At 42.6% G+C, this 27124-nt stretch overlaps 1 protein-coding gene across 5 annotated transcripts in view; it reads right to left on the bottom strand.

The window, feature by feature from the left end:
* The window catches only part of Nek10 (NIMA (never in mitosis gene a)- related kinase 10), a 208480-nt gene that overhangs the window by 160761 nt on the left and 20595 nt on the right, over window positions 1-27124 (bottom strand). For all 5 annotated transcript variants that reach the window (XR_382965.2, XM_006518092.2, XM_006518096.4 and 2 more), the window contains 9 exons: window positions 24233-24363; window positions 22758-22856; window positions 15072-15156; window positions 10695-10736; window positions 8435-8513; window positions 7385-7452; window positions 5722-5801; window positions 4608-4694; window positions 315-539 (listed from right to left, as the gene is read on the bottom strand). Coding sequence is in view for 4 of the 5 variants with exons in the window: in XM_006518092.2 (XP_006518155.1) it covers window positions 315-539; window positions 4608-4694; window positions 5722-5801; window positions 7385-7452; window positions 8435-8513; window positions 10695-10736; window positions 15072-15156; window positions 22758-22856; window positions 24233-24363 (896 nt within the window). In the remaining variant the exon portion in view is untranslated. The remainder of the gene's footprint in view (window positions 1-314; window positions 540-4607; window positions 4695-5721; window positions 5802-7384; window positions 7453-8434; window positions 8514-10694; window positions 10737-15071; window positions 15157-22757; window positions 22857-24232; window positions 24364-27124) is intronic.

The following is a 27124-nucleotide window of genomic DNA, read 5'->3' as shown; positions in this document are numbered from 1 at the left end:
CACCAGGATAATAAGGGACCAAGCCTCTGAACTGTAAGCCAGCCCCAATTAAATATTTTCCTTTATAAGAGTTGCTGTGGTCATGGTGCCTCTTCAGAGCAATAAAGCCCCAACTAAGACAAGAAGCTTACACCTGTTATCCCAGTGCTGCAGAGGCAGGTGGACCTCTGTGAGTTTGAGGCCAACCTGGTCTACATAGTGATATCCAGAACAGATATATATAGAGAGAGACCTTGTCTCAAAACACAACAACACAAATAAACAAGATCTACTAGAATATTCTACTAATTTTTAGGATCCAAGCCCACACTTACCCTTGTAAAATATGAAGGAGCTGCTTGATGCCACCCCAGATTCGGATTTCCACACTAGTCTCCGGGTCCTCACACACCTGGACCAGAATCCAGATCACACTCCACAGCAGCTTCAAGTGATCAGAATGAAGCAGACTGAGCAGGATGGGGATCCCTTCATAGAGTTTCACCTGCTCCTTGATCTGGGGCTCAGCACAAAGCAGGCGCAGGAGCTCGGCAGTGAGTCTAGTGTGATGGGAGCAAGGGTGAGATCACACTGAGACTGGAGCCACCACTGGGACACAGAATCTATAACTTGAGCCACTGTTCTTTCCATCCTGTGATCCTTGATGCTGAGTGACAGACGGCCCTCTGCCAATTGCCTCCTCCTTAGATCAGAGCCTGCCACTTTAAGATCAGGTGCAGTTTTGTCCCTGTTGCTTTGGTCCCTATGAGCTACTATCCTATCAGGAGTTCCATATGACATAACTGCCTTTAGCCACAGCCAAGCTCCTCATACCCCTGGGTTAAATGTGTGTGTGTGTGTGTGTGTGTGTGTGTGTGTGTGTGTGTGTGTGTGTGTGTGTGTTATATGTCTATCCCACCCCTTTTTAGTCCCTCACATACACCATGCATCCATGATGGCTGTTTTTCCTACTTTCACATTAAGCTAATAATATCTACATACTGCCCCTCCTCACAACTTCATATGCTGCCTCTGTCTGTTATTCCACCGCAAAACCTCACCATGGCTAGTCACTATATAGCTCTCTGTCTTCTAATAAAGCTCATTTTCTTTTTTATATATATTTTTATTAGGTATTTTCCTCATTTACATTTCCAATGCTATCCCAACAGTCCCCCATACCCCTCCCTACTCCCCTACCTACCCAGTCCCCCTTTTTGGCCCTGGTGTTCCCCTGTACTGGGGCATATAAAGTTTGCAAGTCCAATGGGCCTCTCTTTGCAGTGATGGCCAACTAGGCCATCTTCTGATACATATGCAGCTAGAGACAAGAGCTCTGGGGTACTGGTTAGTTCATATTGTCCCACCTATAGGGTTGCAGACCCCTCCAGCTCCTTGGGTACTTTCTCTAGCTCCTCCATTGGGGGCACTGTGTTCCATCCAATAGCTGACTGTGAGCATCCACTTCTGTGTTTGCTAGGCCCCGGCATAGTCTCACAAGAGACAGCTACATCTGGGTCCTTTCAGCAAAATCTTGTAAAGCTCATTTTCTGAAGGGTACTTTCATTCATGTCTGTTCCTTTCTGGAGCTTAGTGTTTGCTCCACCCATTCGTCCTGAACACACCAGGATTCACATTTCCCCACTGCTCTGCAATTCCATTCCCAGAGAACTTCTCCATGCTTCTATCCATCTTGAGCTGTGGTTAAGAACACATGTCCTATGGGGAGTGGTTGTTCAAGCTTGTAGTCCTAGTACTTAACAGGCAGACAGGAAGGCCACTATAAGAACAAGACCAGCCCAGAGAGGGCTGCTTATTAAACCTGTCTCAAACGACAAGAGAGAAGAACATATGTTCTTTGGTAGGCAGCATGTTTTATCTTTTCAAACTTTCTATGAGAAACATTCTCCCTTTGTGCTAAGTGCATCTTTTCTTTTAATTAGGCATTTTCTTCATTTACATTTCAAATGGTATCCCAAAAGTCCCCCATATCCTCCCCCCCAACTCCCCTACCCACCCACTCTGACTTCTTGGCCCTGGCGTTCCTCTGTACTGAAGCATATAAAGTTTGCAAGACCAATGGGCCTCTCTTTCCAATGATAGCCATCTAGGCAATCTTCTGATACATATGCAGCTAGAGAAACGAGCTCTGGGAGGTACTGGTTAGTTCATATTGTTGTTCCACCTATAGGGTTGCAGACCCCTTTAGCTCCTTGGGTACTTTCTCTAGCTCCTCCATTGGGGGCCCTGTGATCCATCCAATAGCTAACTGTGAGCATCCACTTCTGTGTTGCTAGGCCCCGGCATAGTCTCACAAGAGACAGCTATATCAGGGTCTTTTCAGCAAAATATTGCTAGTGTATACAATGGTGTCAGCGTTTGGAAGCAGATTATGGGATGGATCCCCGGATATGGCAGTCTCTAGATGGTCAATCCTTTCATCTCGCTCCAAACTTTGTCTCTGTAACTCCTTCCATGGGTGTTTTATTCCCAGTTCTAAGAAGGGGCAAAGTGTCCACATTTTGGTCTTCATTCGTCTTGAGTTTCATGTGTTTTGCAAATTGTATCTTGTATCTTGGGTATTCTAAGTTTCTGGGCTAATATCCACTTATCAGTGAGTACATATCATGTGGGTTCTTTTGTGATTGGGTTACCTCACTCAGGATGATATCCTCCAGGTCTATCCATTTGCCTAGGAATTTCATAAATTCATTCTTTTTAATAGCTGAGTAGTACTCCATTGTGTAAATGTACCACATTTTCTGTATCCATTCCTCTGTTGAGGGGCATCTGGGTTCTTTCCAGCTTCTGGCTATTATAAATAAGGCTGCTATGAACATAATGGAGCAGGTGTCCTTCTTACCGGTTGGGACATCTTCTGGATATATGCCCAGGAGAGGTATTGCGGGATCCTCTGGTAGTACTATGTCCAATTCACTCCTACCTGCCTCTTTCTGTGATTTCCCATAATTCTCAAGTAAAAAATCCACACCATCTTACCATGCAAAACCCATCCTAAAAACCTGGATAAACATGTTATGTTACCTCTTCTGTAAAATATGAAGAACAATAGTTTTGTGTAGATAAAATGAGGCCATGGGAGGGCTCAGGGAATGTCCTGACAAAGAACAAGAACTGATCAGAATTAACTACATTTTTGACTTATCAGGAACTATTCTAGTTTGTGACACAGCCTCCTTTGGCCCAGCTGAGCCTACCAACACATTCCTCTCAGGCACCCAGGATCTGACTCTATGATACAGCACAGTCTGTGCCAAGACATCTTCTTCTGTCTCCCTTCACTCTGATCAGGAACTTCTATTCTGTGCTGAGCCTTGTTGACTGCATCCTCCAGGGCACCAGAGTCCTTCAGGGACCCAAGGAGTGCTCTCTGCCTGCTCCTGCCTCACACTGTCTGATCTTATGCTCTGATCTTACTCAACAGTGATAGAATCTGCCACCTTGCCCCATGAGTGAGTTCAAATTGTCAACTCTGAAAGCATAGATTCTTGTCTACACTAACACTCTCAAAAACAGTGTTAAGTCGGCTTTGAAAAGGTATACAAAAAAATTGCTATAAGTATCAGGTCCCCATTGCTTAGGATTTCTACACTCCTGGCTTCTCAGAAAATTGTGATTTAAATGCCAAACAGTGCAGATCTGCAAGCCTGCACACACCTAATACCATCTGTACAAAGTCTGCTTTAGAGCAATGCACAGCTTAAGCAGAAGGAAATGCACTGTATTTCCATTTTGGTTGTGAGTTGTAGCATGTGATCACAACATAAGTCAGTCATCTTATCTCACATACCTTAAACACAATGGCTTGTAGCAATCTCCCTTATTCCATGCACTAATCTGAAATTACCAAGACAAAAAACAAAAAACCTTAAAGTTTCTTCCCTGAACATGGTGGTGGTACATGCCTTTAATCCCAGCACTAGGGAGGCAGAGGCAGGAGGATTTCTGAGTTTGAGGACAGCCTGGTCTACAAAGTGAATTCCAGGACAGCCAGGGCTATACAGAGAAACCCTGTCTCGAAAAACCAAAAAAAAAAAAAAAAAAAAGACAAATGCAAAACAAAATTAATAATGATCCAATCACAAGATTATATGATTGGATTCTTTGTACCTCTTTCTCGTAGCTTCTTCAGATTGTTTTAAGTGGAAAAGAACTGCCAAGAGGATTCATGGTATTCAATTAACAATATAAATAATGATGGTTTATTCAAAAAAAGCATTTTTACCAAAAATAAAACAGTTTTTGAGAGAGAGGAAGAGAGGGGAGAGGGTGGGAAGAAAGGAGAGAGGGGGAAGGGGGAGGGAGAGAGGAGGGAGGAAGAGAGAAAGGGGGGGAGAGAGGAGGGGGGAGGGGAGGGAGGGAGAGAGAGAGGGAGAGAGAGGGGCAGGGAGGAAGGGAGAGAGAGAAGAAAAAGAGAAGGGGAGGGAGAGAGAAAGAAAGAGAAGGATGGAAGCAGGGAGAGAGAGAAGGAAAGAGAGAGAGAGAGAGAGAATAAGAGACAGTTATTCTGGAGCCAATTTGAGTGACCATGGCCCAAGATTATAAATTTAAGTTATACAAAGTCCATGTTCCACCACAGAAGCACTTTCGTGAGGATAAGACCCTACCTTTTGGAGAGTAAATCATATTCGTGCAGAATCATCAACAGATTTTCTACTACGTTGAGTTCACTGATCTTCTCCCTACACTCTGAACTGCAAATACACAAATATTAGCAGTTACTAAAAACATATTTTACTCCAGACATGTTTTTGTATCCTAGAGACCATATTACTTTATCTGGTAGTTTGAATAAGAATAGCTCCCACAGGCACATGTATTTGAATAATTGGTCTCTAGTTGGTAGAATTGTTTGGGAAGGATGGGGAGGTGTGACCTTGTTGGACTAGGTGTGTCACTGGGTATAGGCTTTGAGGTTTCAATAGACTCAGGCAAACCTTAGTCTCTCTGCCTCATGGTTGTGTCTCAAGATAGAAGCCCTCGGCTACTGTTCCAGTGCCATTGTCTGCCTAGCCTATGCCATGCTCCCTATCATGATGGTCATAGATGCACCTTCTAAAACTATAAGCCCCAAATAAATTCTTCCTTCTATTACTTGCTTTGGTAATGGTGTTTTATCATAGCAATAGGAAAGTAACTTAGATACCTTGTAAGGACTTGTGAGGAGAGACTAGAAACAAACAAGGAATAGTATACTGTTCACAAGAACATAATACTCTGCTCATTAACATGAAACCTATTTATTGCTCTTTCATTTAAAATAATGACACTATAAAAGGACAGGTTTTCAAAACCAACTTTTATCATTGAAAGTGTCATATATTGTACGAGGAATGTACAGTTAACAATAGAGAAACAAGGTCTGGGAGAGTCAACTGTCATAGAAATGCAGTATTTCTGAAAGTCAAAGAAAGAAGACAGACCACAGAGATGTTCCTCCAAGCATCAGGTGGAGAGTGAGAGCAAAGGTCAGAAAAGGAAAAATCTCTTTCTAACTTAAATCTTAAGCTGTACTTCCTAAGCAGGTGAGTCTTTAGCCTATGCTGTTCCCCATGTGCCTCCCGCACCAGGTTTCAACTGAGCAGGTGACAGATTAGCCTGTGTGTGTGTGTCTCCCATGCACAATGCTGCACAGAGGAGCAGGTAACAGAGTAGCCTGTGTGTTTGTGTCTCCCACCCACGATGCTGCCTGCACAGAGGAGCATGCTGAGATGCACTTACCTCTCTGCTAAGCTGGCCAGTGCCAGCAGAGCACCCAAGAGGACAGTGGTGTCTCGGGCACCAAGCAAACTCACTAATGTCTGAAGGAAAGAAGAGAATGCAATTACCAAAGTCCCAGGAGCTTCTTGAATATTGTGTACTCTTCCTAAAAATCACAGACACTGATCTTTTGCTTTTTTTTTTTCTGGATTCTGTTCTTTTGCTCAATTAAAAAATGTGTGTGTACACCAGTAGAATATATATATATATATATATATATATATATATATATATATATATATATATATATAATTACTTGTATTTTTCTTCCCAATGTTACCCACGTAAACCCTTGAACCAGTGGTTCTCACTCTTCCTAATGTTATAACCCCTTAATTCAGTTCCTCATGTTGTGGTGACATAAAATTACTTCCTCACTACTTCATAAGTATAATTATGCCACTGCTATGAACTGTAATGTGAATATCTGATACTCAGAATATCTGATATGCAACCCCTGTGAAAGGGTCTTTTGACCATCAAAGGGGCCACAACCCACAGATTGCAAACCACTGAAAACATAACCTTTTTATAACTAGGACCAAATTGCTTAATCCATCATGCCTTTCCTTGGAGAAGAATGCCTTCATTGAATCCCCATTAATGTAAATGCTCTTTCTCCAATTTTTCAGACCACAGACTCCTGTCCCCCACTACTTTCTTGCCAAACATCCTAGTGTCAGAGCTGTGAAAGCTCTGCGGGGATGCGGGGATGCACTTTTGTTTTCATCCCATGGATCCCTTTACACTTCCTTATGCTGAAGTTAGCATCTCTCTTGGACTCCTCCTTGATCTCCACCACTGTGTGATATGGTTCACAAACTTCAATTCTACAAACATCCTTTTCAAAATTGTTGCTAAGCCAACTTAACACCTTAATGTTATTGTTTTGTCAGATTGTAAGCAACATCAATAAAATCACTGTCTGTTAAAGTGAAAACTACTGTGTGTCACCTAAACTCTCTCCCAGAAGCATAAGACCACAAGCAGCACAAGTTAGGCATTCCTGAGATAGGAGGACTCAACAGGTTATTGAAATCAGCTCTACACATCTGCCTGTTAAATGTCTGTTACCACTAAACCAACATTCATGTATTTTACGGTACACACTGACATGTGGGTGTGTGTGTGTGTGTGTATGGTGGTGGGGGAGGGGTGTTCCTGGGAATACAGAGTCCAGGACCCAAGGTCTTTCTCTGAACTGCATCTTTAGCACCTTAAAATGAATACTTAATCCATAGCTTACAATACCATACCACCTTGTGAGTCTGCATCCCATAAATTGCTATATTCAATTATCTCTGACTTACAGAAAATGCTGATTTCATATTATTCTAATTATAAAACCTTACAATACAGATGGATTTCGCTTTAACATTAAAGTTAAGTGATGCACTCAGCTGGAGTAGAATTGAAAAGTAAAAACCTTCATATGCTGCACCATTTATTGATTCCTTGTGTTGGTAAAGAACATAAGAAGATAAGTAGAGAAGCCATTTTAGGCTGGGTGCATAGTCTTACGACTTATAATGACATGTAGCTTGAGTATTAAGCTCTGAACTTGGAGAGCGACTGATGACACACAGGGCCATGTAGAACCTCAGCACTCTAGGGGCCCACTCACCTTGTGGGCTCCACTTGCAGTAACCCATTCTCTTTGGTCTTTCACAGCAGCAAGTTTTTGAAAAATATCTATTAAAGAAAGAAATCATTCAAAGGGAGATCGAGAAACAGCTGTCATGAAACTCTGGCTCCTCAGAAGTGACAGGAAAGAGAAGAACGAGAGAGTGGGAGCAGAGACCCACAAAAGGAATAGTGGAGGACAGGGCTGCCTAGTTCAACTCTAGAAGCTCACCTAGTATAGTAAATCTGCAAATAGCACAAAAGCAAACTCCCCGTGCATTTAAAGTTGAACAGGTTCCTGAACCTTATTTATTACAAGGTCATGGCATGGACTTAAAAGACCCTACTCATTATTCCAGCTTACAAAGAGATGGGAGGCCAGGCAGAACATAAGACCTGCACCGAGAAAGCTGTCCTCAAAGGAACATCCTGGTGCCCAGCATCTCCCCTGCCCCTAAGAGCCACCGTAGGCCCAACCAGCAAAGCATGAGAAACCAGTCTATCCACACAAGTACAATGGGCTTGTGCTGGCACCCAAAGCAGCAGGAATCCTGTGGCTGACCACACCTAGAGGGACTGCAAGGGGGAGGGGTGGGTGAAGGGCAATAGGAGAGAGAAGGAAGAGAAACTGGTCAAGCTTTCTGAGGAAGCCAGAAGAATGTCTGAGATGTCTCACACCCTGGCCACAGCTTCCACATTGCTGTTTTCAGGGGAGATTCTCAGTTTTCCTTTTCATGTTGTGGGTAGTCTACATTATATGAGCTAGGCATAATTATTACCCAATTTTAGAAGCAAAAATCCCTGGTTCTGACATTTTCACAGAAATCAAAAGGTTTTCTTTCAATGTCACAACAGATGTCGCTTTTATGAAAGACTTCTTCCTTGAAACAAATATGCTTGCCAAAGAAAGAGCTGCCATGGGGAGATGTGGGGACATGTGATACCATTGGCACAAAGGCACACACCATGTGAGTGGAACAATAATAAGAGCAGCAGGTGTTCTTTCTCCCAAGTCCACGAGATTCTTTGGGTGCCTGGCAACAATGCTTACACGTCATATTGACCAGCTTGTCCACACAGTGCTGCTCCTCAGCGTAGCCCAGGTACTCGTTGGCCACGATCTCCATGTACTGCATGAAAGACCAACCCAATAAGCCAGTCAGAAAGCCAGCACCAAAAGTACATAGGAAACAAGAGTGCAGGTCTTAGGATGAGCCTAGGATGGCAGAGAGGTAAGTAAGAACTGCTCAGTACTCCTGGGCCTGTGGCACTCAAGGGTGGGACACAGGACTTAGTGATTCATGGTTTCTTCCTGAATGCCCCCAAAGTTGAAAGAATTCTGAAAGCTCTCAAAAATCCCAGAATGACTTGAACTGAATAGTTTCACGGTGCATCTTATATAAGATATACATAGTAACCTGATTCTTTGATTCACCTTGCAGCAAAATGTTTAAGAAATAGGCTCAGAGAAGCATAGACAGTGTGAATGCTTATGTTAAAGTGGTGATGTCCTTTACAATATATGGACATGGACTTCACTCAGTGAGGTACATCTTCAGTTAGATTTCTCTTTAAAAACTAAACAAGGGGGCTAGAGAGATGGCTAAGAATACTGGCTGCTCTTCCAGAGGTCCCGAGTTCATTTTCCAGCAATATGGTGGCTCACAGCCATCTGTAATAGAATCTGATTCCCTCTTCTGTGTGTGTGTCTGTTCTAACGCAGATCACTCATATACATATAAACAAACAAACAAACAAATAAACATTTTAAACACTGAGCATGAATCACCTTCCCAGGATTTAAGGTGACTCTGTTCAGTCTCCATAGCTGTGACAAACACTGAGAGAAACAATTTAAAGAAAGTGAGGCAGAGAAAAAATGCTCAATTCATGGTAGCATAGAGAATGGTAGGAAGGGGCTGGAGCAGGCATCTTTCTGTGGCCCCTTCTTCTTCCAGCTCAGTCCTGCCTCAAGGTTCCCACTGACTCTCCATATAGCAGCACAGTTGGGCACCAAGTATCAACACAGGAGACTGTAGGGAAATTTTGTATTCAAAGGTAACATTTCCACTAGGCATGATCTTCTATTAATCTAGCTCAGAATGAGTTCTCAAGACCGAGTTTAGCATAAATCACTTTTTGCTGGTCTGTTAACACAGGACTCAACATTCAAGAAGCTGAAACAGATCATTTGAAGTTTTAGTCCAACATGGGCTACATGGTGCGACAATTTCTCATGTAAGGATAAATGAGCAAAATAAATAAGTAAATAAAATAGCATGATGTGGATAGACCTGTTATTTAGCTACAAGAGGGGCTGAGACAAGAAGACTGCAAATTTGAAGCTGCCTTAGTGAGATCCATATCAAAAGTTTAAAAAAACAAAAAGTAAACATAAAGGCTAGGATAGAGTTTGGTGGTAGAGTACTTGTCTAATCTCTTATCCTGAAAAAAAAAAAAGCTAAAATAAATTTTAAAGTAAGTAAATAAATAAATAAATAATCACCTTTCTTATCTCCCAGTCTTGGGAGACTGGGAATTCCAACTCAATGACATGCCCTAAAATTGTTTTTTATTCTCTCAATAAGCAAAGTTGTTGAATAGCTGCTCAGCCTATATAATCACCTGTTAGTCATTCCTCATAACAAAATTTAAGGTACTATAAGACATGAGAGGAGTTTCTTAGAAAATTGTTTTTAAAGCACAAAAAGCCTAAAACCAAGATCTTTCCTTATATTATCTTGAATTTATAAATATGTAATGAAGGGTGGATACTTTGTAATGACTTCATATTTCCTTACATCATGTAAGTGATCTGGCCAGCCAATGCTGGCTATTGACAATAATCTTGTCATCATTAACTTAAGACATTTGACTTTAAGAGCTTTTTAAATGTATTTAAAAACATGGCAAAAATTTTTAATGTGACTTTTTAACAGCACTTTTCCCCCCAACAGGCTGGATAAATGAGGCTAATTAGCAAGGACAATATTTCCATCACTCTCTCTCTCTGCCTTTGAGTGTCATGTCTCAGGGCCACCACTATCAACCTTATCTGCTACTACCCCAGCAGGCAGCAGAAACAAGTCAAGCATTTCTTGACTGCCTTGAGAATTAGCATCACATCATGGGAGCTCAAACATAACTGAGGAAAGAAGGTCATCTCTTGGCTACTGCACTTACCTCTAACCTGAGGCATGTTAAAGACGAGGGTACCTAGTTTAGCCTACTACTGTATGCTTATTTAGTCCTTGACCAAAACTTAACCTAGAATGTAAAGGCAAAGCCTGCTACCACAGAACCAATCTTACCTGAGCAAGGTCTTCAATACCACCCAATTTATGGAGTATTTCCTAATAAAATAAAAGAAACAGAGCACATTGAAGGACAGAAGGTCCATGTTTTATGACTTTTACTAAGTTCTATGATGTTTTACTGTTCTTCAACATGAACACAGAATTTTTAGTATTTGGCATTTCATACTTGAGATAAATTGTTAATGAATATAAAAGTTGTGTTTGTGGAGATTAAGACAAACAAACAAAAACCATTGGTCAGAACTGCAACCTCATTTCTCTGTACTTCTTCTTATCATTAAAAAAAAAAAAAAAAAGTTAAGCTTGGGAAACTCCCAAGGCTAAAAAATATCAACTTGTGGACAAAAAGCAGCAGCAGCAACTGGTAGTTGTTAAGGCCAGGAGCTAAGACACTGTGAGCAACAGTGGTAATGGGGAACAGAACATTTTGGAGAAGCCAAGATTTAAAACTAGGACAAAACAAACAGCACTCAGGTGGTACATGAGAGGAAGGGCTCCTCAGAGCAGCAAAGCCATAAGCAAATGTGGTTCTGCCCCTACTACCCTGTGGTCAAAGGACATCAGAAAAGGACCTCTGACAAGCAATGTGTTAGAAATTCCTATAGTTAGCTTTGGTGGACATTTACCCTGTAGAGGACTCCATCTGTGCTTAAAATCTGACTTAAATCCTCTAATACAAAAATATTTTAAATAACTATATCTTTTAAAATGATTTCCTGAGCTAGAAAGATGGATCAATGATTGAAAGCACAGATTGTTCTTCCACAGGACCAAGGTTTGATTCCCAGTGCCCACATAACAACTCACAACTGTCTACAATCCCAAGAGCTGACACCCTCACACAGACATATATGCAGGCAAAACAATAATGCACATAAAAAATAAAATAAAATAAAATAAATGGGTCCTCTGTTCTTTTCCATCTTTCCTGCAGTTGGAAGTTCCATTGAGCATTTACCCAAGCCTCTGCACACTAGAAGGTAAGTCTATAAGCCATCTTGTTCAAGGGAAAAGGCCTGGCTACACATGGCTGCCTAGTTAACTGGCTTCCAGAGTAAAATGTATATATTGAGTTCTATGTGTAAGTTAAGTGATTACATGGACTTGATAGGAAGAAGTAGACTGTGGAGATAATATGTGATGCTTTAAGAAGTGAAGTCATAGCCGGGCATGGTGGCACACGCCTTTAATCCCAGCACTTGGGAGGCAGAGGCAGGCGGATTTCTGAATTCGAGGCCAGCCTGGTCTACAAAGTGAGTTCCAGGACAGCCAGGGATATACAGAGAAACCCTGTCTTGAAAAACCAAAAAAAAAAAAAAAAAAAAAAAAAAAAAAAAAAAAAAAAAAAGAAAGAAAGAAAGAAAGAAAGAAAGAAAGAAAGAAAGAAAGAAACAGATAAAGGCACCTGCTGCGAAGCCCAGTGCTCTGAGTCCATTCTAGAGACCTAAACTGGATGGAGTGAAACACTTCCCATAAGCTGTCCTCTGACCTCCACATGATGTGTTTTGTTACCTGCCTACACACACACAGAGAGAGAGAGAGAGAGAGAGAGAGAGAGAGAGGCAGGAAAGAAGGAAGGAAGGAAGGAAGGAAGGAAGGAAGGAAGGAAGGAAGGAAGAGAAACTAAAATTTAAAAACACTGAAAATAAAAGGGTACAGTCATAAATTCAAACAGACCTGGACCACCAGACAAAGAAAGAATGCTTTCAAGTATCCACATATTGTATAGTTCAGGCCTCTAAGCCCAGTACTCCAGAGCTTAAGGCGGGAAGGTTCTGAAATAGAGGCCAGTCTAGACTACATAGTGAAAATCCTGATTTAGGGAAAAAAAAAAAAGCAAGAAAAAAAAATGAATAAAATTTAAAGAGAGAGAGAGAGAGAGAGAGAGAGAGAGAGAGAGAGAGAGAGAGAGAATAATTTTATGATGATGAGAACCTGAAGGAGAGGCACCATGAGAAAAAAGATCAGTAGAAGTAACGAGAACCTGGCCAGAAGAAGGGCATTACTCCTGAAGGAAGAGACCTGCACGACAGTCCAAACATATCAAATAACTAAGAAGAGAAAGGAGAAGGCTCCCAGCAGCCTGATTTATGGTTCCTCTGTAAAACCCATGATGTGGTTTTAGAAGGCCATGAGCAGGAAGACTGGCCATGAGAAGTGGAGACAGACTAGGCCTGCACACTGGCTTGAGGAAGAGTAGAGGAAAGAGCAGTGATGGCAAAGGCTTGCTGACATTCACTGGAACCTTGGAGTAATCCCTAGCATGGCCTTTTGTGATTTTGGCCGAGAATTCTTGGCAACTCAAAGTGTTATACAACTGGCAGAGCACACAGGCTTCTGTTTAGGAGGCAGACCAGGAGCACAGCTTGGGCAGATTCCCCTTGTATGGAAAGACTGTCAGCCAGGGACACTGGACCAGGATGTATCAAAATATCATAAACAGACTAGTCAGTGCATTCTTTGCTTTAAAGAGAATTGTAATCTACCTTCTGCCAATCAATCAAAAGCAGCATAGACAAAGGTGATACCTTAAAAGCAGATCAATTGTCACTAATTTTCTCAGCAAACAAGGTATTCTGAGGCAACCCTTTGCTAATGTCTTGAGAGTCTGAGAACTGGCGGCTCCTCCTTGAATGTTCTTTAATAGTCTGCATTTAGTCTTTTTATCACATGGAGACTTATGAGACCTCCTTGTGGGGCTGGAATTCATAGAGTAGGAGCAGTCAGCACACCCTGGCCTGACAGGAAAAGCCAAACACATGCTCCTCCTTCTATATGCAGCTCTGAGTACTTGGCAGAAGTAGCTGTAAAAAGCATGGCTCACCCAGCTCTACATTAGCGGCTCACAGCTGTGGACAGCCAGGACAGAATGCCATTTGCTGGATGCCCTAACAACACGTGCAAAGGTTTGCAGTCGGCAATAACAGCACAAGGCCAGCTCAGAATATATGGGAGGAAGGTGGTCAGCCTCTGAACAGAAGGTATACTGTGACCAAGAGCCCCAGAACACTCCAGTCAAAGGGAGACACGTTTTGGTGATAAGTCTGGGAAAGATGATGACTGGAGAAATGAATAGATCATTCTGGCTGAAATTGAAAAAAAAATATATACCAATAGAACTGAATCTACCATAAGAGCCTTCCTTGGTAGTGTGGCTTCCCAGTAGTTTATAATGCTCAGCATAAAACAAGAACCTTTGGAAGAAACAACAACAACTGTATTTACAAATAATTCATTCTCGAGATATTAGCAGAGTTGAATAGAAGCAGCCATGAGGTGTCAGCCTCAGCCAGCAGCCTCGTTTCTGGGGACAGAGCACTCTGTCTAACCACAACCCTACTGATCGGAAACACCTCTAGGTGCTTCAGAAACACAGTAAACCTGGCAAATAAACCAGGCCAGAAAGAAGAAGGTTCAAGCCCAGATTCCTTGGGTAGGCCATTCTTTAAACTTTCACTGCTAAAACACTAAGCCTTTGCTATTCAAGGTGAACTATGGCCCAGCAGCCTCGATATCTCCTGGAATTGTATTAGAAATGCAGAAGTGGGCTGGAAAGCTGACTCAGAGGTTGGGAGCACTTGCTGCTCTTACAGAGGATGGGAGTTTGATTCCCAGTACCCATATCTAGGTCGCTCATGACCACCTGCAGCTTCAGTACCAAGCACCCAACACCCGCTCCTAGCATCTGTAATAGGCACATACACATGCACATAAATAAAAATACATCTTTAAAAAGAAATGTTTCTTCCTCCTGAGGAAGAATCTATATCCATTGGATTCCCATGTACATTAAAATACAAGAGGATATAAACTAGAGGCAGCATATCCAGCTAAAACGGGAAGATTCTAGCTACAGGCCTCCCCTGACACCAATAGAGGGAGGCCCTATGCTCTCCTGGGCTCAGAGTTACCAACTGGAAGCTGGGAAGGGATGAGATCTTGGTAGCTAACAGGCTACAGCCCTGCAGTCTCTAAGGGATGCCTCTAGAGTTACACAGTGAGCTCCCTTCTTGTCACTGCTGACTTTGCCATTGGGAGCCTTGTAGCTTTAAACATGCTTCAGTGTGTGGCCTTCTATGTACCTTCTTGAACTTGAAATGGCTTCAAAGGTTTGATAGCAGTGAACACATAGACCAGAACTCAGTCATTGAACCTTGTAGGTTAAGTATAAACCACCAGATGTATGGGTCTACAAATTGCTTCTTCATAACCTTTTCCAATAGCAGGTGAGCTATATGTCACATCTGTAAGGTCCTGACTAGTGACAGAAACATTAACATGGTTCACTTTGATAAAAGGCCCACTGTGTTTTTAATTTCATTATTTTACTTTGGTCACAAATGAAGAACGGGTTTACTTTGTTCAACCAACCTGATAACATGGATCCCGCATCAGCAGCCTCAGACAAATTAACACTCTCAGAAAATGAATGGATGGAGCACGATTAACCCACTCTCTGAAAGAGAAGAGAAGGCATGTTGGTGTTTAGATAGTTCACAGGCAGCACACAGCCATGAATGGAAGGGAAGCCTGTGAATGAAGGGGCTGGTGACCCAGCTCTGTTTCCTCTGTAAAGGACTGTGGCTTGGTGACCCTTGACCCACACCAATGCAAAACATACAGAAACCATCTTCACCACTGTGGTTCCAAACTGACCTGCATCAGAGACTCGCACTGCCCTAGAAGTAGTTCATGCTGTCCCTAAATCAAGATGAAGAGCTAAGGCTTCCAATAATTAGGACTGGCTTAATAAATATCAATGCCCTAACCACTAAGGAGCCACTTGAAGAAGTTACTCACATGTACTAAGAGGACAAAAACAAAACACTGTGAGATAGAGTTTCATTCTGTAGCCTAGGCTGAGCTTGATATAAAAATTCCAGAACTCTGAAGGCCGAGGAGAAGAAGGGTCTTAAGTTCAAGACCAGTCTCCTGAACTAACAACAAGAATCCCCTATTGTCTTGTCTTTACAACATTTCTGAGCCAGGCATGGTGGTAGACACTGAAGAGCCTAGAGCTGGGAAGGATCAGAAATTTAAGGTCCTCCTTGGCTATAAATCAAGCTCAAGGCCAGTCTGAGATACATTAAGACCTTCTCAGAACAAAAAAAGGCAGCTACTGGAACAGCAGAGAAGGTGGAGCAGCTGGAGAAACAGCAGCCTACTGCCTCTCTGGTTAACACCGAAGGCAGACAACAGAAGGTCCCCTGACCATTCTGTTCCCCTGGAACAGTCTCTGTTCTTCACATCCTGCTGGGTCTCAGAGAGCACGTGCTTCATCACTCAGCATCTTGAGTGTAGCTACAGCTGGCAGTATGTGTCGTTAAAATGTTAAAGGAATCTTCCATGCTTCCTAACAGAATAAAAGTCTCACAATCAATCCATCATCTTGCCCACAGGCTTTGTGGGATCAGTCTTCCCATGAGCCTCTAAGCCTACCTCATGCCACAATCCCTTGCTCCCTTCCAGCCTATGCAACAGGTTGTCTATGAGTCAGGGCCTAAGGTGTTTCCCAATGGCAGCCTTCTGTGGCTCTCCAGCACCAGGACTCCCATAACCTGTACTGTTCTAACTCAGAGCATGTTTAGTGCAGAAGTGAGCACAGAGCCCAGTATCCTCCTGAAGTGAAAAAGGCAGCTAACCACTGCCCTGCTCTGGATCGTGCTATTGTGAGTGCAGCTAGTCATTGTCTATAGAAGGCAACTCCAGCCTGGTGATGCATGCCCCATACTGCTCTGCAAGCTAGTTCAAAATTAATCATTCATGGTGCCAGTATTAACAAAGGCCTGAAACACAAAGGTTCTGCAATTCCATCCTTAGTCAAGGGAAATGGGGAAATAACAGGAAGTATTTCAGACTCCAAATGTCATTCACCTGGGTGTACATAAGGCATTGCCACAATACTGTAAATACCCCTGCCACATACATATAGGACTCTGACCTGAGCTGAAAACCCAGGACAACTGTCCTCTGGTCTGTCCTAGATCTATTCTGGGGCTCTAGAGGTAAGATCCAGGTCTGTCTTCTCTATAGCACTGAGGAGTTTAACCCTTCCCCCAAACCTGCACATTTGGAAACCTAGTGAATGAGTCAGGGTGGCATCTGTGGTGGCTGTACTAGGAGTCCCCATTCCATGGCAACACCACCCACTTCTCCTTCCATCTGCCGAGATGGAGGTTGGCAGGGCATTAGACCCGTGGTTTTATTCCCAAGAATGTCTGTGTTCCCTGATGTCCATATTCCCAGTACACAGATACAGAAGAAAAGCCCATGGTCAGAACTTGCTGGGAATTAAGCTTGTTACCACCAACAAGGCTATTGGCAGCTGCCCACAGCCACTGCTAACAACAGCATCCCCTCTCTAGAGCAGTCACTTTATTAGTGACTCCTGTGCCATGAGACACAGCCCAGTTTCTTTGGAAAAATGAAAATAGGAGTCAACCAACCCCTGGACTGCCTGCTAGGCAGGACTCTCCAAGCACAGGCCTGCCATCCAGGTACTTAGGAAGTAGAGACAGGAAGATTACAAACTTGGAGTACAAAGCAAGCAACTTAGTGAGAGTCTCCAAAGAAGAAGTAAAGGGGAGCCTGGAGAAGAGTGAACAAAAGCATGAAAGTGACGGAGTAAAGCCAATGACCTTGGATGTTAAAGTAAAGATTGATTTTAAAGTAGGTGGAGGCTGTAGGTCAGCATAAAGCACTTGCTGAGTACTCACAGACTCCCCATACTTCAGACTCTTCAGTGGCGAAAATATGGGAAAATTCTGAAAAAATATGATCATTCTAATACTCTAATTTTGAAGAGGGTACAGGGCAAAGGCCCCCAGCTCAGAGATTCTTTCCCCTCCCTGCCCAGGGAAGAACAGTGGCTAACAACAGCTGCAAAAGCCATGGGCAACCTGACACCAGTGAATGCCTAGAGCACTTCACTATCCAAGGGGAACAGGATCTATGGTACAAATATGTACACAGTATTCTTCCTCAGGAGTCTTCCTGATAGCCAGGGCCAGTCTTCACAGGACAGTCTGTGACCTTTCCTGTGCATTTTTTCCCATATTAAAATACATATTTAAAGGCCTTTGTTTCTCCTTATTTCACACACACACATAAACACACACACATGGGGGGAGGGAGGGAGGGAGAGAGGGAGGGAAGGAGGGAGGGAGGGAGGGAGGGAGGGAGGGAGAGAGAGAGAGAGAGAGAGAGAGAGAGAGAGAGAGAGAGAGAGAGAGACTGAAATACCAATGTGGACTTTAATTTTACTCTTCATGGAATCTAACCAAATGAAGGGATCCAAAATAGTCTGAATTGAATGTTCCTGGCAAATCACGTTTTTGGTTTGCTTTGCTTTGCAATTTTGGGTAGAAGCCCAAGGCTATTAATATTTCTCATAGTTATTACTCTGCTATTGTAAATAGGATTCCTGATGGCTGAGTCCTTGGGTTCTGCCCCATGAGAATGACCTCAGGAGGAGGCCTTCCTTGGCTCCTAGCCTGGAACGCTGAGTAGAGCAGATGGGCCACAAGGGATGCAGCCCTGGCTCTGTGGGGGATTGCATGCACCTCTGCTCGCCAAGAGTCAGGGGAACTAGAAAACACAGGACTCAGTGTAGCCAAAGAACTACATGGAAAACAGCCACCAATGGAGATCAGCATCTGTTTGGCTGACTCGGCCACTGCAGGCCCCCTTTGCTTGGGCTCCTAGTGAACATGCAGAAAGCACTTTCTCAGACATGTTTGCCATGGGAACAAGAGATGGGTCCTTGGAGGCAGCCCTGAAAAGTCATTGGCCGCAATGACAGTGCTTCCCTGGAGGTTGTCTCCACATGACAGCCACACAGGAGTGAATTCATAAATGGGCAAAGAATTTCAGCTCTCTGCCGACTGAACGTACGCCACTGCTTTCACGGGACTATTAATACACTCGGCTTCCACCACCCTCGTCCAGGACATCACTTTCTGCTATCAATATCAAAAGAAAAATGTCACTGCACACATAACATCTGAAACAGCGAGAAGGGAGATGGGGTTTCTGTTTCTTTCACAGAGGAAGAAGCTAGTATGTGACGTGAGTGCTCCAAATGACAAGCAGCCAGTAGCTGAAAACACATGGATGTGTGTGTGTATACATGTGGAGAAGCTGTATGTGTGTGGATGTGTAGAGGCTGTTGCTCAGAGCTACCTGTAGCACGCTGCAGGTCAGAATGCGCTCCTTTCTCACGCTGTGGCACTGCTTTCATTAACACTCATCTGGGTTAACGAAAAAGCAAACTCCATACCTACTTTGATAAAACTTAAGAGAAACAAGAACACATGTGGGGATGCCACTGTCTGGAATCCCCACCAATCCCCTCTTGGGTCTCTGTGCTCCATCCTCTCTGTTACCCATTCAGTCTAGCTCACAAAGTCTACCCAGAAAGAAAACCATGTGGGGCCTGTGGCACTCAGGCCAACAACTACAAAAGATTCATCTCCTTTCTTCTAATTGATGGACTGTGCACAGTGCTTCCAGATATTCATCACCATGCCTCATCAGCCTGGTTCTGAATGAGCTTGGGATACAGCAGAGGCAAACCCTGGGCCCCCTTTGGAGGACATGGCCCAGAAGCCCCACTTGTAAAGACCCATGACTATCAAGGGGTGATGGCAAAGAACAACCAAGGCCAGGTACATTAGACCAGGGTGCTATTTTGAGATGGCCAGGGAAGGCTCTCTGGTAAGATTAGCATCATATGAGCTGAAGATAGGAGCTTTGAAGAAACTTGTGTCATAACAGCAGGAAAAGCCTGTAGCTCGGGTCCTAGGCTTGATGCAGAAAATAGCAGTGTGAGAAAACAGAAGCTGTGGTCAGACAGCAGCAGGCAGAGCTTCAGGACTTGCAGGATTGGAAGGGGGCCTTTGGAAGTTTTGCCTAGGGATGTTCTAGAAGAGTTTCAGCAAAGAACTCACAGGAACTTGCTAAGATTATGAAAGGATTCTTCCAGAAGCTATGCTGATGACAAAGTAAAGGAAAACCACACAGGTAAAGCAGGGAACCCAGGTAGCCTACTATAAATTCAAAGGCTAGAAATGCTGGCAGCCTAGGTTAGCTCCATAGACAGTGCTGACAAAAGCTGAAATCTCCTTGTGGGTTGAGAGAAAAATTAAAAGTCCTGTTTCAGGAATGATATCTTTAAATAACATAGCAGGAAGAATCCTCCAATTGACACGTGAAACAGGGATGGAGTCACGGTAGGGAGCCACTTCAGGAGCCAGGCCAGCATGGCACATGAGAATTAGAGCCAGGCCTGATGCCCAAGGCCTATAATCATAGGCCTTTTGGGAAGCTGAGGCAGGATCAGGAGTTCAAGGCTAGCCTGAGCTACAAAGTGAGGCTCCAGGAAAGAGAGAAAAGAAGAAAAGGAAGGGGAAAGGAGAGGAAATGGGGGGGGGGGGAGAAGAACAAGAGAAGGAAGGGAAAAGAGATGCTTTCAGCTCTGATGTGTGGCTATTGAGATGGGTCTGTTACTTAACACCTGGCTCTCAGTAGCTTATTTAAAGATTATAAACACATCTGTCATGCGCAGATATAATGATCCCAGCCAGGTTATGGCTGCTTTGAGTGGTGATGTGTTGGCCAAGGACAAGAAGTTCCTCCCTGGGAAGGCAGAGTAATTCAGCTTTCTGCCTGTCAGGCTTCTCTGGATGAGAAGCCACAGCACACAGCAGAAAGAGCATAGTTAACAAAGAGAAACTTTTCTGTGGTGCCACATACAATTTATTACTTTCCCTCATACCAAACACAGCATTCATTTTGATGTTTTTGACAGAATTTCTCAAGAAAATTGTCATTGTATGTGGCCTGACATCCTTTAACTCATTTTTGGCTTTGAGAGCATAAGAAGATTCCTCTTTGTAAATACATTAGAATGACTTGTCATTTCTTTCAGTCTCTTCAGGCTTTAATATTCCAAATCAACTCTTGTAGTCCCATCTTGTTGCTTTCTGCAGTTGTCAGTGTCACCACCATCTGTCCCCAGCCTTGTACATCAAATTCTACCAGTTTAAAACTACTGTGTCATTAACTTCACAAAATCTCCCACCTCCAGCCCCATGAGTGAGTTCATTTCACAAGCGAACTATATTCCACTGTAATATAGAAGCCATATATCAACGAAACACAGAGCAACAGGAAGCCGGTGCATTAAAGAAAAGTGTGGTTGGTCAGTTAACAAAGAATCTGTCACTACTGTGACAACTGCTACTTCTCTTCACAGCCTTCACATGATGAGATAGAAATGTCAAGACTTTATTTCTAATGTCACACTCTACTACACACGAATCATGTTATGGCAGAGAGAGCATGGAAGATTTGAATTGATGCTGCACATGGACACATATCTAGAGCAGCCTGTCCTGTAACCTCAGATCCAGGCAGGACTTCCTTTCAGAACTACTGGAAAAGACTTGTAGGCATGCCCTAGCTGGCTGCATTAACAAGTCTAGCTGCAGAACAGAGACTAAGTCAATCTTAGGAAAAGAACCCAGAAAGAGGTGTCTGCACATGTGGATTGGAAGAGAACACATCTAGGAGCATGAAAGGGAAGATAAAAAACATTGACACCTGAGCAAAAATGAAGCACAATAGTAGCATGTTCTACAGCCAAGGCCAATTCCCAGTTCATTATGCTTTCAGGGTGAAGTTACCATTCAAGTATGTGTAGATTGTCCACAAGCAAAACTGGGCCAACATTTAAAGTTCCCACTCACCTGTCTTATCCAGGCTTTAGTTGTCTGACTGTAAATTATAAATATCTGTATTTCCTCTTATATTGGAATGTGAGTAATTGTTTTGCTGAGGGAAAGGGGGACCGCACATCAGTCATCTCCATATTTTCTTTTATCTTCCTTCTCCTTGGTAGCCTTATCCCTCCTGGCAAACGGCAGATGCTCACCAGTTTGAGTAAGTTCAATCTATGCCTTCATTCCAACATTCCAACATCTATCTCTGATAGTCACAGAGGAATGGGCAAGGGAGTCATACCAGAAAAGCTCTGAGATATAATTATTCTTTAAATTTAAGCTAAGAGGAGAAAATAGTCCTGACATCTTGACAAATTCTATGAAATGGAGTTCAGTGAGGACCTCAAAGCACAGTCCATCCTTTATCCAACTCTGATTTCACATTTGAACTGAACACAGAGCTCTATAGCACTCAAGAATGATGTAGAAAGATGGTCATAAAATCCAACATTCCAAATTATTTCACATGCTGTGAAAGAAGGGAGCTGAGATCCTCAGAGCTCCTCCTGTTACCAGAAATCAAATCTGTCTAGGCTAAGATTCTCCACCAGTCATTCATAACAGGACATAGGGTTTGGACTGGGGGTGGAGGGTGGGATACACATTCATGCTTTCTTTCTTCAAGCCCAGGGAGAGCTTAACTAATTGGTCACTGTGTCAACTGCAAAGATGTTGTCATGTCATCCACAGTGGTTACCAATGTCCTTCTTTCATAAGGACTATACAATAAATATTCCTTTAGTGTCCAAACCCAAAACAAGCACATTAAAGAAAAACAGTTCTCCCATATCCTGTCACCAACTTCAACTAAATTCAAGGTCCAACAAGAGATTCCAATGAGAACACAGCCCATCTGTCTCCTTTCACATAGCCTTTGCTCAGCCTTTTATTTATATATATATTTAATTATTTATTTTAATATTTGAGATTATAAAATAATTACATTGTGTTGCCTTCTGTTTCCTCCATTCAAAACCCTCCCAAATATCTGCCTTTTCTTTCTTTGAAATTTATTGCTACTTTTTCTTTAGTTGTTAGGGAGGGTGTGTGTGTCTGTGTGTGTACTATCTACACATAATTATATGTAATGACAAAGAAAATAAACCATAAATGGGAATATATTATATAATACATAATCATAAATACTGGAATATTTATATTCCTAAATACTGCAAGCACCCTGTGATCTACTTGTAGGCTGCTTCAAAGCATATTCTCCATACAGGATTTGTGAAACATTCTTGGGTAGATACCTGTCTTTTGATCAGAGCCTTACCTGCATATAAGTCTGTTTCTCACCAGAGCTGTGAAGATCTCTTGAAATAACTGATGCTGTGGATGTTTGCTGAAATTCCTTTCATTCTTATAGTTTATACTAAGATGAAAAAGAAAACAGAAAATAAATTTATAATAAACATTATTTGGACTAACAAAATTACTGATAAAAAGAAAGACCATCTGTATTGACACAAAACATTGAGAGTCTGAAGGTCAACATATTAGTAAGGCAAAGAACAACTGTTAAATAGACTCAAACTCAGCAATAAAGTTGATAAATAAAGAGTCCCATCAAGAGCTGAAGGGCGAACCAACTGCACAAAGTCATCCTCTGAACTTCAAATGTGCACTATTGCACATGAGATTTTACACACACACAAACACACACGTGTACACACATACACACACACATATACACTAAATGTAAAAGAAATGGCTAATTTTAAGATCAAGTTCTATGACACATAAACATCTGCCTATGTGAATGTTCTATGGCATTTAACTCCTACATCTCTATACACACATGGAAGGGCTGCAATGGATTCTTATATAAGATCACTGGTAAACTGAATATATAACAAGACATTTTTAGTTTTTTCAAGTTGAAACTATAAACCCATGAAATGTCATATGTCTTTTTGGAACTGTTTTAAGTTCATAAAATGCCAGAGAAACAAGCTAAACCAAACAAGTAAATAATCATTCTAGAATATTGATGCTGATATTTCATGCCTTTCATTGTTTACACAGTACTTACTGGCAAATGACCTGAACTCATTGTGACACAGAGCTAGCTCCCATAAAGGGAATGGCCCACAAGAATGTCTGCTTCTAGAATGTCTACACAGCAACAGAAAGAAACACAGACTAACACTGTTTAGTAAAGCCAAGATGCTGGCCAAACATACCTGTATGTTTAAACTACTAATTTTTTTTAGAAAAATATATTACATTTGAGTGTGTGTGTGTGTGTGTGTGTGTGTGTGTGTGTGTGTGTGTGTGTGTGTCTGTGACAGAAGTCAGTTCTATCTTTCCACAATGTGAGTCCCAGGTATTGAACTCAGACTGTAGAGGTTGCTGACAAGGTCCTTAGCCATACTGCCAACCTAATAAACATCTTATTTAGCAACCACATCTCAGAGCAACAGATCCTTTTATGCCTTTTCACCACCAGAAAGATGGAGACACAGAAAAAGTTAAGACCAGGCTTGGGTTTGACCTACTCAGGTCAACATCTTGGGTCCTCTTCCTCAGTGGACAAGTGTTAGCCTTCATGTCAGCAAGATGTCCTGAACTCTAAAGATAGAATGCCTGCCTATTTAGCCTATTTTTTGGTCCCCTATCCTGGGGAACATTTTAAATGTTAACTAAAATTACTAAACTAAGAATATGCAGACTTCAAATTTTCACTTCTGTGGTAAATTTAAATAAGTAAACGTGAATAGGCTACTGACAGCAAAGGAGATTTCTTACCTAAAATTTTCAAGTTCAACTGCTTCTGTGGACTCATGCCATTGACCACGAGCTCTATGTCCCCCTGTCCTGATGGTTGGCTCAGACTTTGTCATGTTATTTTGGGCACTGTCAAAGTTAATGGCTGGAAGCTACAGAAATGGAAACAGAGAGTTCATGATCATTATGGTTCATTCAGTGATAAAACAAGTCATACAATGGAAGAGGTAGAGTCTGGGGAGGGGCTAATGGAATCAGGGTTTTCCAATCATTAAAATGACAGCATTGTAAACGTGAGGATTACCGTAGCATTTACCCCTAGCTTGGGCTCTCTTCATCACAAATGGTATCACCTGTCACAGCTCACTGTAACGTATGTCAATCTAGCTCACATTGATAGGAGCAGGAAGGAACCTGTATATTTTTTAGCCATGTTCAATGGGCACCTGTGCTAGGCATAAGGTTTGGGGTGAGCCTAGACAGTGGAGGTTTTTAGGTTTCTCATGTGCTCCAGATACACAGATGGAGAGTTTCTGAATCCAGTAGCACACACTGCCCAGAACACAGTATCACTTTACCTATATTCAGCAACATACATGTTGTTCACCAAGGGCTCAGTCACAGCAACAGGCAAAACCCATTACTATCGCTCAGTTTGAACAATGATACTTAAGACACTGATTTAAAATGTCTGCATTTACTACAATAAAATAAGTGTGTTTAGAACACCTAGAGTATATTTGTGCTTCTGTTACTAAGATCAATCTGGTGGCTCCTTAAGTTGTCAAGATTCACATACCAATAGTTGCCATGGCTGAGAGAACCCTAAGATTCGTTTTGTTTGTACCACTTGAAATTGGGTATAACATGGGAAAAAAGACTCATCTTTTCTAAAGTGTGAATGAAATACATCTTACAATCAATTACTAATCATGAAGTAAGCAAAGCACTATAAAGGAACTATTTTTGAGTAAATTATTTTATTGTGCAGAAATTGATATCAGATCATGTTTTCCTTATATAAAGGTGATTTTCCTTATTTTCTGTAAGGCTTATTTCCTGTAATTCAGAAATGAATTATGATGGTGTCATTGCTCCTCAAGATGGGTCCTTATCTTCAAGCCACAGTAGAATTTTCAAAATAGTGACAGTAAACATTCCATTCTATAAAACTACCTTTGTATATCAGTTCGCTCACCCAATCTACACCCCTCATGAACAAGGGGTCAAAGAACATAAGCAGACAATGTGTAGGGATGAGACAACATCCATACAAGTTTCTGCGGGTCAATCCATCGTTAGCTGGCACTGTGATCTTGGAGCATATATTTAATCTCTGTGTATACTGGTTTCCATGTTATTACAATAGAAGCAATAATAACACTGTGTAACTCTGGTTTATGAGAATCCCAAGTTACTGTTTATACAGCACCTGGTATGTGCAGGAACAATTTAAAAATACTCTTATGAGCCTTGTAATCACTACCATAAATTTTCTAGGCAAAAAAGCTTGTCATTACAAATTAGGTGATCTCCAAATGTGAGCTTATGACTCAAAAAGATATTAGACATGAAATCACAGCAACAAGTTCAGTTTTCTGTTAGACAAGAACTGTCATAACACAAACACACACAAATAGGAAGTAGGTTTTCTAGGCCTAAGGAATTTCAAATCCCATTGCCATTGACAAGACTCATAAGGTATGAGTCTGTAAGAAAGAAAGGAGTTAAGCACAGAGCAAATATGTCTCTCAAAATAAGCCACTCAAAAGAAAGGGACGGTCAGAAAGCAACACAGCCTCAGCTACCCCCATCATGGGCAGGCAGATAGCCAGTGCTAAGAATCAACTCAGAGAGACACAGTGGCAGGCTGTATTTGGTAGCAGTATTTGCAAAGACTAGGTACTTGATAACAAAACCATGATGCCACTAGTTCCCACAGATGAAAAAGTGTGGGGCATTGGGCTATACACAGACAGTTAGGTCTCCAGTCAAGTTGAGGTGTGGATCCCCGGAACCCAGTGGTGATAATTCACCTACATGGGACAGTAGGCCTTCCCTCATGTCTCCTGAAACCCTGGCTCCTGTCGAAGTTCCTGCCCCCACAACCCCCACAGGAGAAGCTGTGGCTTTTAGTCACATATACAATGTCCCAAGCTTCTGACCTTCAGGCTAGACTCTTCCCAGTTACCTAGCAACACTAAGATAACAGCCCACCATAAGAGGGGCTGCTTGGCCCCACCTCACTCTTTTACACCCCTTACTCTCCTTTTGCTCTCCTCAATCTTTCCTCATCCTCTCCTCTCGCTCTCTTACTCTCTCTCCTCGCTCTCTCTCTCTAACCTATTACCCTAGACTTTCTTCTCTCTCTCTCTTTTCCCCCCTTCTCTCCTCTTGGCCATGGCCGGTCTCTCTCTCTTTTACCTTCTCGCTTTCCCCATGACTTTCTACAATAAAGCTCTAAAACCATAGACTGTCTCTGTTCATCAAGGCCCTCTGTGCTTGGACGATGGAATGGGCTTTCCTCTGATGAGCCATTTCTAATCTCCTGTCAGAAGGCCTTCCTATGCTCCAGCCATGGACCGGATTTAGGACTCTCACCTGTGTGGGAACCTCTTTCCCTCTGCCCTCTCTCCATATCCCTGGGGCTGAGGGTGTTGCCCCGGGGCCCCTGGTATCAGGGGCTGCCCCTTGTCCACCCCCCACCGAGTGGAATCAGTGGCTTAGATGCCCCCCCCCCCCCCGGGGGCTGAGTGGAAAGTGTCCAGCAGCCCTCCCATGTCCACCTGCCCAGAGCATAGGAGGAACTCTCGCCAGATGTGGGCTCTTTCCCTCCCCATCTCCCCCCACACCCCCTTTAGTTCCCAACAGAAAAGCAAGCTTAGTCCAGAACTCCCAGCAGTTCTACTCTTG

Source organism: Mus musculus, chromosome 14 (assembly GCF_000001635.26).
Source record: "Mus musculus strain C57BL/6J chromosome 14, GRCm38.p6 C57BL/6J".
NCBI classification, from domain to species: domain Eukaryota; kingdom Metazoa; phylum Chordata; class Mammalia; order Rodentia; family Muridae; genus Mus; species Mus musculus.
Note: the sequence above shows the minus strand (reverse complement) of the source record. Positions and strands in the feature narration are given on the sequence as shown.